At 44.4% G+C, this 14,549-nt stretch overlaps 2 protein-coding genes across 4 annotated transcripts in view; one reads left to right on the top strand and one right to left on the bottom strand.

The window, feature by feature from the left end:
• The window catches only part of LOC128770773 (FERM domain-containing protein 5), a 55,154-nt gene extending 50,639 nt beyond the window's left edge, over window positions 1-4,515 (top strand). For both annotated transcript variants that reach the window (XM_053885621.1, XM_053885620.1), the window contains exon 14: window positions 1,914-4,515. In XM_053885621.1, the coding sequence (XP_053741596.1) occupies window positions 1,914-2,497 (584 nt within the window). In that variant the 3' untranslated portion in view covers window positions 2,498-4,515. The remainder of the gene's footprint in view (window positions 1-1,913) is intronic.
• A 1,637-nt stretch (window positions 4,516-6,152) lies between these two features.
• On the bottom strand, window positions 6,153-14,134 carry blm (BLM RecQ like helicase). Of its 2 annotated transcripts, XM_053885513.1 has the most exons (22): window positions 13,791-14,134; window positions 13,484-13,541; window positions 12,922-13,399; window positions 12,723-12,858; window positions 12,528-12,625; window positions 12,347-12,461; window positions 11,636-12,282; window positions 11,061-11,237; window positions 10,877-10,995; window positions 10,538-10,651; window positions 10,346-10,444; window positions 10,125-10,273; window positions 9,957-10,063; window positions 9,368-9,528; window positions 8,990-9,185; window positions 8,734-8,924; window positions 8,509-8,653; window positions 8,246-8,445; window positions 7,957-8,152; window positions 7,769-7,891; window positions 6,525-6,726; window positions 6,153-6,455 (listed from the first exon to the last, which is right to left on the bottom strand). In XM_053885513.1, exons 1-22 carry the CDS (start codon window positions 13,883-13,885, stop codon window positions 6,269-6,271), a joined length of 3,993 nt encoding a protein of 1,330 aa, XP_053741488.1. In that variant the 5' UTR covers window positions 13,886-14,134; the 3' UTR covers window positions 6,153-6,268. The 2 variants fall into 2 exon arrangements, with proteins under 2 accessions (XP_053741488.1, XP_053741487.1); XM_053885512.1 differs by having other exon boundaries at window positions 12,922-13,541.
• Between the last annotated feature and the right edge of the window lie 415 nt (window positions 14,135-14,549).

Here is a 14,549-nt window from a genome sequence, read left to right as displayed (position 1 = left end):
GTAAAGCAGGTCTGCTGCTCTCTTTGAAGGGTTGTGTTGTCTCTTGAGGAGATCTTCTCCCCCAGCGTGTGCTGACTGCGTGTCTTGCCGTGGTATTAATACTGCGGCCGAAAATAGCGCGAGTCTTCTACTCCATGTATGTCACTGGGCAGGGTGGGGCCACTGCTGGCCTCCGTTGCACTGCAGCAGAAACCTCACACAGCAAGCCAACAACTGGCAGGAGACCGTGGCCTGGACTCTGGGACCATACTGGAGAGGATTAACACTCGCATGCAGGAACCATGGTGAAGTGTCTGATCCGCATCACCACGCGGGTGAACGTCCATCTGCGTATGATCAACCACTGCTACCGGGATGTGAAGGTCCGCGTGCTCAGTCTGGGGCCTCGCATGCTGGGCAAGGCCCTGGGAGTTCTGCCTCTGTACCCAGCTCTGACTGGGCCACCGGACTCTGCCAGTGGGAGCCCGCTTTCTGGGACTCCACTGCCTTGTGTTCAACCCAGCAACCCTCCAGGTAAAGCAGCGAGGAAGCAGCGGCGACTTGGTTTGTTCTGGATATGTCAAACGGACACGTTTATTTTAGCTTGGTAAAACAAAGGTGCTTGTGTCATTGTGGGAAGCTCTGCGGCCCTCTTATTGTTTTTATGCTAACATGCTAACATGGAATGACTTAAATAGTTTTGCCATTATTGCATGTTGGCACAATTTTATAGGATTAAGTCTGAGTTCAGCCTTCCTTCAGAGACTCAGAGCAGAGCTTTTGGAGGTTTTTCAACTTGCAATGAGCATTTCAGGCAACACAACTGAGATCTTCCAATGGAGTTAGTATGGCAACTCTGGCTTGGCAATGATCCGTCTGAACTGGTGAACAATGTTAAGGATCAGCTGATGATGTCAGCGTATCTACTGGATTTAGAAAAGAATCCCTCTCCTCTGACGTCTTAGTTTTCCCTAAAAGAGAGGCTGTTGACATGTGGAGAATGTGTCGGCCTCAGTGACAACACTCGATACCTTAATGTTTTCTTTGAAGTGGCTTACTGTCTCACCTGCAGCTTCAGTGTGAGGACAGTGTCATAGGGGTCTTCATAGGTTCTGTACTAGCCTATCTAGCATGAATCAAGACTGTAACTTAAAGGAAAGTATTGTCCGTACTTGAGCATGTAAGTCCTTTAACTTTGTCAGAAATGGAGATCAATCGTTTCAGTACTTGTATCAATGTTTAAATGTTAAAGATTATGGATAAAAAAGATGGCGGCACCCTGTCGCAGACACATTATCGGCAATCTCGCCATTTAAACCAACATTTTTAGCCTCAAAAGTTAAGCGAAACAGTGTGGGAATAGTATCTGGCTGGCAGGCAGCAGTCAGCAACTTGAATCTCGTAAGCATGGAGACGCGGACCGCTCTACACAACCATCGATCATCTGGGCTCGGCAGCCCTGAGGGCTCCATCCAACTTCAACTCCACCCAAAAATCAGTTTTCCCTGCAGCTCAAAATGAATGTCTGGGTGACCCCGGGACCAAGAGCCTTGGGTAGGCGATTTTCTAGTTGTCCAGTTCTTGCTGCTCTCTGGCTCCAGTGTCTCAATTTTCTGGTTTTGACAGTGGAACTTGGTCCAAGGTGCCAGGGAACCGATAAGGATCATTGCTTATGTCTGCTGAGGTTGGCATTGTCCCATAGAGAAATTGTTTCGCCCTGAGTTTTCGGAGGGTCAATTCCTCAGGGGTGATTGACTTTGGCAGGTGTGGTAGGCGTTTCAAGTCCTGTGGGTCATAATCATGTGTCATGGGGATCTAGAGCCCATAGAATGATCTGCTGTGGTGAACGCTGGGCATGTTGATGCGCTCAATTGATTGGGAATTGGAATCGCAGAGCAGTGAAGTCACGCGACTGTGTCTTTTCCCGTCACCAGGGTTGGAGTCGTTGCGTGACAGCGCCCACTCCACACCGGTTCGCTCAGTATCTCACAGCGAATCCTTCATCCCGCGCTCCCGGAGCCAGGCCACGGACGCCAGCGAGGGTACGGCGGTAATCTCCGATGAGTCCTACAGCCCTTCCGACAGTGTCCTTCCCACCCCGGTGGCAGAGCACAGCATGGAGCTGGCCGCCTCACGTCAAATCAACGGGGCCCCCTGCAGCATCGAGGAGGAGAAGGAGTCCGAACCAGGGACCCCGTCACATGAGAGGGGGGATAGCGGGGCAGATGCGTGGTCCACACAGGACGACGCATCGGGCGACTCTGCCCTCAGTGATGTGGAACAGGTGAATAAGTTTGTCTTAAGTGTCCTGCGTTTGCTCCTCGTGACCATCGGACTCCTCTTTGTTTTGCTCCTCCTCCTCATCATCCTCACCGAGTCAGACCTCGACATTACATTTTTACGTGACATCCGCCAGACCCCGGAGTTCCAGCAGTTCCATCACGAATACTTTTGTCCCCTCAGGCGGTGGTTTGCCTGCAAGCTCCGCTGGGTGGGAGAGTTGCTCATTAACAAGTGAGGACTCGTAGGGTTACCCAAAACCCTTTCGGGGGTCTGAGGCGACTGTTAGGACTCTGCAGAGATGGAGGTCAACCCCGTCCCAATCCTGATCCCGGCCCTCAGCTTGGACCAGCCCTGGTAATCCTGACCCAGGAACTTCTTATGTCCTTCACTTTGCGTTAAGTTCCCGCCCACATCACCTCCACCCTTTTTTCTTTCTCCCCCCTTTTTTCTTTCAAAACCCAGGACACTTTTAACAAAACCACCACCCATTACAGGTCTTGTTTTTTCTACAAGTTTTTCTTACTTTGCCTGAAGAGTGTTGCCTTTGTTTATTTATTAAATTTCTATGGAAGCAGGGTTCTACTTAACATTTTCACAGCCTTCATCAAGTCTCAAGTGGTTATGAATCAGGTTGTCAAGGCATCGGTGAGGTATCTAAAAGTGAGACTTTGGTCACAAGTCTTGTGTTACGAGCTTCAACAGCCACTGAAGCCCTTGAACCAGTGTTACCAATGACATGTACTGATGTTCACCATGTCAAAGTCGACTTTATGTAGAAGATTTCAAAGACAAGAGTTTTTTTTTTCCTTATGACAAAATGGTAAATTGAGTCAAACCTATTTTTGGTTTATAAAAATAATCCAAAAATATGATCATTTTTATAATAGAAAAATAAAAATTATTTGAGGTGCAAATGGGGTGCAAAATGCAAAACTACAAATCAACAATTTTCCGGGAACATTTATACGGCCTCACTTTTTAGCGGGAAGACGCTGATGCGAATGCTACGTGTCAACAGGCGAGTTTATCACCAGCATTCAGATTCTTAGCTGCTTTTGTAATTTGTGGAACCACAAGCGGACGAACGGTTTCTGAAGAAGGTTGGAGAAGGATTTTGGTCGGAGCTGATGGTGACGTGAAGGAAGACGGTGAAAGTAAGATATTTGGAATCAAATCTGCTCCGTTCCTGAAGGCTCACGGAAAAACAACCAAGCGCCTTTTTTTATTTTACGACGGCAGATTTGGTGAAATGTATCTGGTGCAAGTTAAAGAGGCTTATTTCATAAAGGACTCATGAATGAGTAGTTCAGTAGATAGACATGTAAAGAAGTAAATCATCATCACCATCTTATGCTGTGTATTTCCCCCATTCAGTTTTCCCTCCATATATTTTATCATGACATTGAAATTCAATGAATTTCAATTATTTCCTTCTACAGAGATTTATTTTGATTTTAAATCAACGTCATGTATAATAGCATATTAGAATAATAGTGTACTTTTGTACATAGTAGTGGGTTTCCTAATATATTGACAGGTGTTCATGTATATTTTAACAGAACTGAGATGTTATTTTATTATCGAAGATTAAATTATACTTTTTTTAGCGCCGTGTCGAGTCAAAAAGTATTGGACTTATCGTCTCAACTGATCACACTTTTTTTTTTAAGCGTATTTGTACGGTGGATTTTGTCAAACATACAAATACCAAATAATAAATGTCGCTTTGACAGTGTGAGAGTTTGGAGATGCTGGTCTTTTGAAATCGTTTCTGCAGCGACCTTTTTCGATCTCTATTCTGTAATGATGAGTTATTAAAAATGCGCTTCGTATAAATGCATTTAGTCGGTGTATTTATGCCAAATAGACGTCATTGAAATTACATTTTTTAAGAGGAAGAAGTAGCATGGAAAACACAAGATAATCGATGCAAATGACTTCAGCAATTCTCCAAACTCAACGTCAACCTTTGAAGCTGTCGATTTATGGGTGAAAATCTGTGGTGTTTTTCTTTTCTGTCTCCGGCTCAAAAAAAAAAAAAAAAAAAAAATAGTGTCCACGCTGCTACATTTGCCTGAGGGGAAAAATGGACGTAACATTGCCATCATGACGGGAATAAAGGATGATTGCTTGTTGGTTTTGAGACAGAGATCATACATTAGCTTGACCTGACTGTGGCATTAACAGTTGTGCTAACCTGATATGAAGTGCAAAAAATGAAGTGGGGTTCAAGGTGAATCTCAAAATGCTTCCTTTTTCTGTCTTACCAATATATATACCAATATATATACCAATATATATATGAGAGGGTTTCCACCAGGATTTTGTGAGTCAGTGAGTTTTCACAATGTCAGTGAAAATAAGGAAAATAAGTTTTGTAACTGTGTCTGACAAAAAATGGATAAGTGACTAAAATAAGATGACTAAATTCACAATAATAAACTGTCAACAACAGACTTAAAAAAGGCTCAGAATAACAAGGTCTGACTGTTTGAGCAGAAACAACAAAAACACGAGCCAAATCCAAACTCACAAATGTAGTAGCGTGGCTGAGAAAAAAAACAACACATAAAACGGAGCTCATGTGAGACGACTGTTTGTTAGTTTTTTCTGGGATGTGATGGAGTAGAGGTGCTCCGCAGTCGTCCACGACGCCAAGCAAAAGTGAAACTAAGTGACTTTTGAATCATTTCATTTGTTTGTCCTTATTTATATTTCATCTGACACAAACTTGACTTGTCTTTATTTTGTCGCTAGCATCATGTAGCGTTTGTTGGTCTTGGAACCGAAACTCAAGAAGCAATAATCTGCTGGAATATGTGACGTGTATAAAAACCAACAACAAGCAGGATTCATGTTTGATATTTGAAATGTCTCATTTCTGTTCGGAGCAACGCTGCCGTTCACGGCTGTGTTCAGTCATGATGTTTTATAAAATCTCTTTTCTTTCCAGACCTTGTCTTCGTTTTTTTTAAACACATCTTTCTTCCTAAGTGAGAAACTAATGAAAAAAAAACCCTGACATCGTCGAAGAACTTAACAAATATGACTCACAAAAGGTTTCCTGTCGCTAGATGGAGGTCAGGAATCACCATGGCAACAGCCTGACACACTTTTTGGTTCTTACTTTAAATTGGCCCTGAAGCTGTTTTGGAAGAATTATGGTCAGCAGGGAGCTCTCAAGCGATCCAGGTGCTGCAGTCCAAAGTTTTTAGTTGCCTGGCAGCAGATGCAGAACACGAGCGGCAGTTCTTCATCAGTAACTACCTGCAGCATCTTGGCAGCGGCACAGTTGTGTCCGTTTCAGGCTCCCAAACAAGTACACACAGAGACGCGAGGAACAAGTCAACGTTCTCTGTGGCCCTTTGCTAGAATCACTTCATCATAATATCAGATAAGTGAACAAGGGACATGAGCTGCTGTCAGTCCGATCTGAGGGCTAAGCCTTTTTCTTTTATCCAACCACTTCCCTCACAACAATGTTTCACGACTCAGGATGAAGAGATGGGTATTATCAGCTGGTTGGAAAGGCCGAAACACTGCCATCTAGTGCTGGTTGACGTCATTTCACGGGTCCTAACTTCGTTGTATGAGTCTTTATGAGTCTCTACTTTTGAGAGAGCAAGGTTTATGAGACAAACTCGGTCTGGTGGATTTATTTCTATATACTAAAAATAAAAAATAATGTCTCAATCTCAACCACAGAGGAAGAATATGATCTTCACAGCCGTTTTCTTTGACTCACACAGTCGTGTCATTCATTGCTTTGAAGCACAAGTGCAGAGCCTTCCTTTCCAGTACTCTTCTGTATTCACTCTGACATAATCTTTCCCTAAAGCTGCAGCTCAGCATTTACCTAAAACGCAGAGAGAAGAGCAGTGATATGTTAATAAAAGGACTTTAATATTTAAATTTCTGATGGTGGCCAGAACAGTAGAAAACGCTTTTGTACAATATAAACATGAAGAAGTAGACATTATTGAAAAGTGTTGTCACAAGTGTTGCATCACAGGTGAGAGAAGCTGGGCTTCAGAAAGGGCCTCTGGTTATTTTGCGGCGTCGGCGCAGCCAAGAACCCCGGCCTCCTTCCTGTCGATGAGTCTCCGGCTGCACCTCGGGACCCGCGACCCGCAGACTGCGGTCTGGATCCACCGCTCGAGTTGGACCAGGATTTGTTGCCGCCGTTGCCACGACTGCGACACAGAGAGTGTGGAATGTGAGCGTGGGATTTCCACTCAGCCACTGACACCTTTGATACCAACCCTTTGCTGTAGGAGCCCGAGCCGCCGTAGCCCTTTTTCTTCTTGGAATACTTGAAGAACGGCGCCTTCTTCCTCTTCTGTCCCTGAGCAGATTGATTACGGAAGTAAGTCGAAGACTCTGCGTCCTCGTCGTCTTCGTAGTCGATGGTGGAGCGGCGAGTGTCGATCCAGCCGTCGTCGCAGTTGTCGGCCTGCTCCTCGACTAGAGAGTCACAATGGTGGAATGAAGGTATCAGTGAGGTCTGTTTCACACGGCGGGTTCAGTCTCGAGACAAAACGCCTTCGGCTCAGAATTCAGAGATGTGAACACGAGCGCTGCACTTTGTCTCTGGAAACTCTCCACGGAGGGTGAGCTTCTCACCTCAGGTGACTCAGCGCTAGATGCCGGAAACTACATGTACAGCGAGACTCCACAAAACATGCCGGACATTAAAGGGTCTAATCGCTGTCTGGCCACACAACATCAAAAACATATTCTCAAACTCCCAGAACACTGAGGTGTGTAGCTGGCAGCTGCAAGAGACTGGTGCTGTGGAGGAGGGCAGGGACCTGTGATGTGTGCAAATGTTTTATAACTCATGTGTTTTCCCTTTATTAGGCTGATAAACATCTGATTTTATTGACAGACAGATTTGCTTAAAGTAATGATGCTGCGCTCTACAGTAACTGCTTTCACTGCTGTGATCCTGCAGCTGTCTGCATGAGGACAGCGAAGAGGAAAGATGCTTATTTTCCCCAAGTTACTGGAGATCACCAGACTATTCATTGATCATTTCTGACGTCAGGATCTGAACTTCACTGACTAAAACCTTCTTGATGGTCAGTAATCTCTCTCACTGTGTTCAGGGTGTTGTGAGAGCAGCATGGATTAGTCAAGACACTCCGTATTACACAGCTTGTTTCTGCTATCTCCTTGTAAAATAAACATGACAAGACTCTTTCATGTTTAGTTTCAGCTGTGAAACGCCACATTCTGTTACAGCCGTGGCGGAGGTCCGTCAACAGTTCATATCTGAGGTGAGGACGGTTCGTGCTGTTATGAAGTGACAGAGAAATAAGGAGGTTCATTGTGGGTCACCAACCAGCTATCTTGGGCAGAGTGCCCCCAGCTGAGGAGGAAAAAGGGTACACGGCCAGGGTGTGAGGCTGCACAGCAGGGGATGAATCGGACTCAGGCCACCCGCAGAGACAGAACCCGCAGTGTGAAACCGCTCTTATGCTCAAAAATGTTTACGCTCAGTTACCTGGGAGCTGCCACTCCGAGTACTTCTGGAGAACCTGAACCACTTCAGCTCCATACTTGTCCAGCTTGTCCTCAGTCACACCGTCGATTTGGAGCAGAACGGCCGGGTCAGAAGAGAGCTTCTCTGTTTCCAGAGGAAAGTTAGTCGAACACCTGGCTCAATAGCTCCAGCTGGCGATTAGACATTACCAGCTATCTTCTTCAAGGTGGCCGTGGAGAAGATGTTGTAGTAGTGAATGCCAAAAGCTTTGCCCAGCTGCTTGCACAGGTCCGTCAGCTCCGTCAGACATTTCTGAACCATCTCGTCTCTCTGGGAGACCTTGTGCGCCACCGCGGCTTTCTGCTTCCTGATGCTGGAAGCGCTCTCCGTCTCATAAAACTCCACCTGCATCAAGTTCAGGCGACAATGGGATGAATCTAGCTTCAATCCTGATTGATACAGGCAAACAGCAGCCAGGAAAGAAGCATCACGGATTACCTGCATGTGTCCAGACAAGACGTTCATGGATTTCGGCCCTGCAGAGATATACGAGACAGCCTGTCCACCATTGGTGATGTAAAGGTCCTCCTGGAGGATGTGGTCCAGAACCAGCTTCTTGAAAAGGCGGTCAGCATTGTGCCTGGAGTAGGCTCCACCCACCCCAAACATTCCTGTTTGCACTTTGGCAGACTTGGCACCTGGAACGTCAAACAAAAATCAGCGCTGACTCATGCATCACCCGTGGACTGTTTGGGACGCACCTATGAAGATTTCCACCAGCATGTTCAGTGTCAGCCGGGTCTGTTGTGCCGTCCTGCCGTATCTCGTGCCCACTTTCTCGCAGTTCACCTGAACGAACTTCACAATCGTCTTGACGTCATCCGTTACATCTCTCATTTTGTATTGCTGCAAGCGTTGAACACAAAAATGAACACAACTGGAATCAGACCTCAAACTCATGAAGGAGAATGTGAGGGGAAACGTACAGTGGGTTTGGCGCAGTTATCGCAGCTGACATCAGGATGATCTTTGCAGAAGGACTTGTTAAATTTCAGCTCCCCGAAATAAGCCAGCAGCTGGATTCTCCTGCACTCCATCACGTTCTCGCAGAAGTGCACCATACTGTGCAGATTGTTGACGTGAGTGGCTTTGGTGTTTCGGTCTCCCTCTCGGTCCACTGAAGAAGACAAGCAGCGACTTGAGTCCTGAAGAAGGGCAGCGTGGCTCCAGATTCAAACCTACTGTTGATGAGTCTTTTGATGCGGTGGACGTCAGTGTATGAGTAGAAGAGGACACATTGGGAGATCTCTCCATCTCTGCCAGCCCTGCCTGACTCCTGGTAGTAGCCTTCTACTGATTTCGGGAGACTGGCGTGGATCACGTACCGCACGTCGGGCTTGTCGATGCCCATGCCGAAAGCTATCGTGGCGCATATTACCTGAGAAAATGAAAAACAAATCACAATTTCCATTTAAAGCTTAAACAAACCATATGGAATCCAGCCTGGTGCAGTAACAAATTGAATAAAAAAAAGTGTTTAAAAAAGAGAAACAGAAGTTAAACTCACTATAGTCCCAATTTCGCAATTATCTTACAGAACAGTGAAAAAAAAGGCCTCACCTGGCAGCCGTCCTGATTGATCCACTTGGTCTGCACGTACTCTCTGTCGCCATCACTCAGGCCAGCGTGGTATGACAGAGCTAAAATCCCTGCCCTCTGCAGACTCTCAGCCATGGCGTCACAGTCGTTCCGGGAAAGACAGTAGACGATACCGGAGTCTCCTTCAACACAAAACAGATTTTAGCAGGAGCATATTCTGATAAACCATCTGTCAGACAGACGTATCAGATGAGTGCCCAACAATACGCTGGAAAATATTCCAAAGGACGACTGTCCTTTCAATGTTACACTCCACTGTAAGGTCTCACCTATAATGCATTATTGCTACATTCATAAGATAACACATGTATAAGGCTTCATGGAAGATGTTTTGAATGTTCATAACCATGAGCAAAATTTGTAGTAATAGTGTTGACTTATTAACAATATACAATGTGGTCGGGTTAGGGGTTATTGTTAAGGGCTCTAAAGTCAACAACTTGTGTTTTACAAACTTTGTCATGAGTTCCCATAAATGATTATGAGATTATGAACATTCAGAACTCTAAAGACTTATACTGAATGTACTAAAAAGAAAAAATAGAATTACGTGGATAGTGCTTCTTTATCCAGCTGATGCAGTCTTCGTCCACCTTCTTAGGTTTCTTTGGTAACACTGCGTACTTCAGGTTGGTTCTGTTGAAGCTCATGGTAAATCTGAAAGTACATCAAGATTATTGACAATGGTAACTCGAAAACAAGCAGCCAGAGCACATACACTTGAGGCCGAGTCATGTTGAGTTGGTTCAAGATGTCCTTCTGCACACGTGGCGTGGCCGTGGCAGTTAGGGCCATCATCGGCACGTTGGGGAACTTCCTCCTGAGCTCGTGCAGTTTCTTGTAGTCTGGGCGGAAGTCATGCCCCCACTGGAAGAATGTCATCACTTTACATGCATATTACTCCAATAAAAGCTGGTGATTTTCAGGGCTGGAACTCACCTGACTGACACAGTGAGCCTCGTCGATGACGAATCTAGCCAAGAGGCTTCGCTCATACAGGTTTTGCAGGGCTGAGATCAGCTTGTTACTTGCACTGACCTGTGGTGACCAGCACAAGAGAGATTATAATCATTTCTTCTCAACAGTCTTTGCAAACGTGTGTGCAACTAGACAACTAAAAAAAACTGGTACCTTCTCTGGAGTGACGTAGAGAAGTTTGATGACGGGGTCTTTCCTGGAAAGCTGCATATATATTCTTGATGCTTCGCTGTCACTTTTGTCACCAGAAAGGCTCGTGGCTGAGATCTGAAGGGACAGAATCAACAACAGATCAGCAAAGAGAAAGAGAAACCACTGCATGGTCTTCCACAAAATACACACTGATCGACCTGAACATTGTTATTGTCATACAGATGAAATGTCTGCATTGACCATCTCAAATCAGGACGTTCCTCAGTCAAACATTATTGTCTTGTTGGACTGAGGTGGCGAAAGCCATTGCTTTATTAGCTCAGGTCAGCAGAAACATACATCTAGAGTGGTGAGCTTCTGGATCTGGTCCACTATCAGTGACTTGAGAGGTGAGACCACCACGGTGATTCCTGTTGACACACAGGCTGGAAGCTGGTAGCACAAACTCTTCCCACCTCCTACAACACACAAAGACAGTTTAACAACTTGTGTCCACATGACAAACATCTTAAAAAAAACAAACCTGTAGGCATCAGAACAAACGCATCCTCCTTCAGTATTGTTGCATTTATTGCCTCCAGCTGATTGAATCTGAATTGATGGAGACCGAAACGCTTGTGGAAAATCTTCATCATCTCCTGAGAGTGTGGAAAGTTGAAGCCCCTGAATCGATCGTGAGCAGGGTTTCTAAACGTGGGTTCTGTGAAGGACATGTTAACACATGCATATTAAAATACAGACTGCAAACTGATATATTTCATGAACAAAAAAAGTATTTTAAATAGTTTAAGATGAAACAAAACCTTTGAAAATATTTGCACATAATATTATTATCTAAATTGCTTTGCCATAGGATTTTAATACAGCAATGCACAATGTTGGGCCAAGGCATGTGCAGAACAAAGCATCACTACAAGCAAAACTGACAACACCAAGGCCCCATTTGAAGGGCCTTAGGCGTAAATAATTCATCATTACATATGGTACGCTACTAGTATACCGAGTGTGTGGTGTAAAAAGACAGTATGTGTCAACTGCTTGATAAAGTGCAGCCATAAAAAAACACATTTAAATAACTTACACAGTCAGACAACTCACCAGGCGAGTTGATTTTTGGAGGTTTGGGGGTGGACATGGGTGTGGCTTGCTTCATCTCCCAGGAGGTTTTGCTTGGCCCTTCTTTTATAGATGAAGTCACAGAGCTGGTCTTGGCAGCAAAGGCCGAAGAGCTTTGCGGTTCATCAAAATAGTCAGGAATGTCCGAGTCACTGAGGTTATCGATGTCAAAGTCATCAATGAAAAATTCGTCCGGAGCTTCAGTTGGTGGTGGACTCTTAGATTTGCTCGCTTTACATGTCTCCGTTTTCTTGGGTGAGAAGAAGAGATCTGGGTCATCAAGGTCGATGGTTGGATTCTCAGATACGGCAGGTTTCGAAAGAGTGCCCACCGATGGAGAGTCACAGACAGTTTCGTAATCCATAAATGTGTCCTTATTCTTGTTACAGTGCAGATTATTTTCACTGATGAGACTATTACAGTGGTCCGAGTCATAGTCCACTGTGATGACTGAAGACCGCTTCGACTGAGGTTCCTTTACAGACGTGTAGCAGCTCAAAGAACTGAAATTGGAAGTTTCACAACTGGAAGAAGATTTATCTTTAAAACTGGTATCAGAGACCACAGTGCTGTCCGGCTGCTGCGACCCCCGGAGAGGGATACAATTACCAGTCGCAAGTATCCTCTTCCTGGAAGACAAGCATTGTCAATGAGACATCATGAAATGTATTGCATTAAAAGGTTAAAATATACCTTTGTGCCCTCTTCAGTAGAAGTTCATTCCCACAAGTCAGACCTATAAGCTCATGTTCAGGGATGGAATCAACCAGGCTGCATATTGACTCCATGATGCTGAGAAGTTGGTCATCTAACAGGTCAGGAAAACAATTAGAACACCAGAAAAGTAAGATTTAACTCAACGCTGCAAACCTACTTGCATTGCTTTTCAGTTGTTGATCAGATGGATTTTGCGGAGCGACGGTTGGTTCTTTTGACTTCAAAAGATCTCCTCGTCTTCCAGATGTTGCTTTTCTGCTCACACAAATAAAGATGGAAAACATCTCAGTTTCTCAGTCTCTAGTGCTACAACACCAAAGCTTGCACATGTTTATTTATGTTTGACACATACTTGTTTTCAATAGCCGATCTGCTGTGAAAGCTCTCGTCACGGATTGGAGAAGGAGGAACACAGTCAAAGTCGTCATCAGGTACTGAATTTTCATCTAGAGCGATTGGATTTGGGTCAACCGATTTATTCTTATCACCTGTTTGGAATAAAAATAGACTTCATATTTCTAAAAGACTTCATATGCGTTTACGAGAGTCACCTGTCTCTTCCTCAAGGTGCTTCGGCATGTCATCAAGTTCATCTTCACTGTCAATCATAACTGACATCATGTAAGCAGGAAGACGTCTTTTGGGCTTTCGAACCGGGGAATCCTCTTGACTGCATGCTGGTGAATCCTTGATCGAGTTAACAGTCGATGGGATGTCAGCATCCTTTTTGGATTCTGATTTTTCTTCAATGGAAAATTGTGGTTGCTTGCCACTCTTCCCAGAACCGTTGGACCCGAACGAGTCATTTTTGGATTTGGCAGGGGGTTCAAAATCATCCAAGTCATCCCAGTCGTCCATGGGGAATCCCAGAGATGCATCGAGACTGGTTGTGTTGCAGACGGTGTTTTTTGAATTGTCATGTTTCTGTACAGACACAGCAGGTGACGGCAGGGCTGCAGGAGTACAGCTAGTGGCTTTTGTATTAACAGAGAAGAAGCTGTTGATGTTGGAAGTTTTAGGTCTTTCAAGCTTATTAGAGAATGTCAAAGAAGACTTGGTCACCACATTGTGGATATTTACATTTCGGCTTTCCAAAACATTTGAGCCAATTACCTTCTTTGGTACATCCAACTTGCTTGTAACAGTGGATTTCTTTTTGAAGCAAAAAGCCCTAGAATAAAAAAAAAGACGTCAGTCTGGACTGGGGATATGATAAAATTGCTTCACTTTACATGATCCACGTAATAACCAACAAGCTAGGAACAAACAGGTCTATCCAGATCATAAAGAACAACAACTTCTGAATAAACAAATGAGCTGCTTTGCTATCTTTTCCAAGTCAAGCTGTGATTCACGTTCAGTGGAAATAACGTAGACTGTAGCTGTTCGCAAGTTTATCGAATTAAATAAAGTGACTTACCCTGTTTTGGGTTTAGACATAGACCGTTTGCTCGGGACAGCATTGCTGTGCCTGGCCAGCTGCTCCTCCAAGTTATTTTGTGGGAGAAAGGACATTGTTTTGAGCACAGTTAGCAAGCTAGCATTGCCGAGCGTCGCTCACGCTGTGGCGGCTAGGCTCCTTTAGCATTGACAACACCACCAAACAACAAGCGGAAACTGCCTGTCGACTTTGGTCCGAACTGCGAATCAAAAGTATTTATGTCAATATAGTGGTAGTTAGAGCAGGTTCCAGCTTGGTCTTGGTCCCAGCTGAGCTCATATCGGGTGAGTGGGAGACAGAATTTTGCGCCCATTCTCTACTGACAGTTTATTGGTCCCTTCCGAGAGAACGGTGCATTCTGGGAACTGCAGTATTCCGTCATCTCAGACGTAACTACACGACCAAATATCAATTGTTTTCATATTCCGCTACCTTTCGTTTAATCCTATTCTACCGTTTTCCATTTTAAACATTACAAGATTAAATCAACATTGTTTTTTTAAATTATGTTGAATCATACACTGATTCAAACTAAAAAAAACCAACAACATGTATATATGACTAAATATATACGACAAATAATGTTCAATACTTGTAATCCATGCAGGAACTAACACTAAAATAAGGAATTATGACATAAATACACTGTGCTGAAACGGGTTCTGTGACTAACAAACATCACAGGCATCATTTCAAGACTCCTTCTATTGAAATAAATAAATATTTTTGAGCTCATAC

Source organism: Synchiropus splendidus, chromosome 14 (assembly GCF_027744825.2).
Source record: "Synchiropus splendidus isolate RoL2022-P1 chromosome 14, RoL_Sspl_1.0, whole genome shotgun sequence".
NCBI classification, from domain to species: domain Eukaryota; kingdom Metazoa; phylum Chordata; class Actinopteri; order Syngnathiformes; family Callionymidae; genus Synchiropus; species Synchiropus splendidus.
This window is presented reverse-complemented; position numbering and strand designations above follow the sequence as displayed.

Excerpts from the sequence above, each read along its gene's own strand:
- blm (XM_053885512.1), bottom strand. The coding sequence starts at position 13,885 with ATGTCCTTTCTCCCACAAAATAACTTGGAGGAGCAGCTGGCCAGGCAC. Across the intron at positions 10,996-11,060 it reads GTTTGTTCTGATGCCTACAG|GAGGTGGGAAGAGTTTGTGC; the intron begins GTTTGTTTTTTT and ends TGTGTGTTGTAG. Across the intron at positions 10,064-10,124 it reads AACATGACTCGGCCTCAAGT|ATTTACCATGAGCTTCAACA; the intron begins GTATGTGCTCTG and ends ATGTACTTTCAG.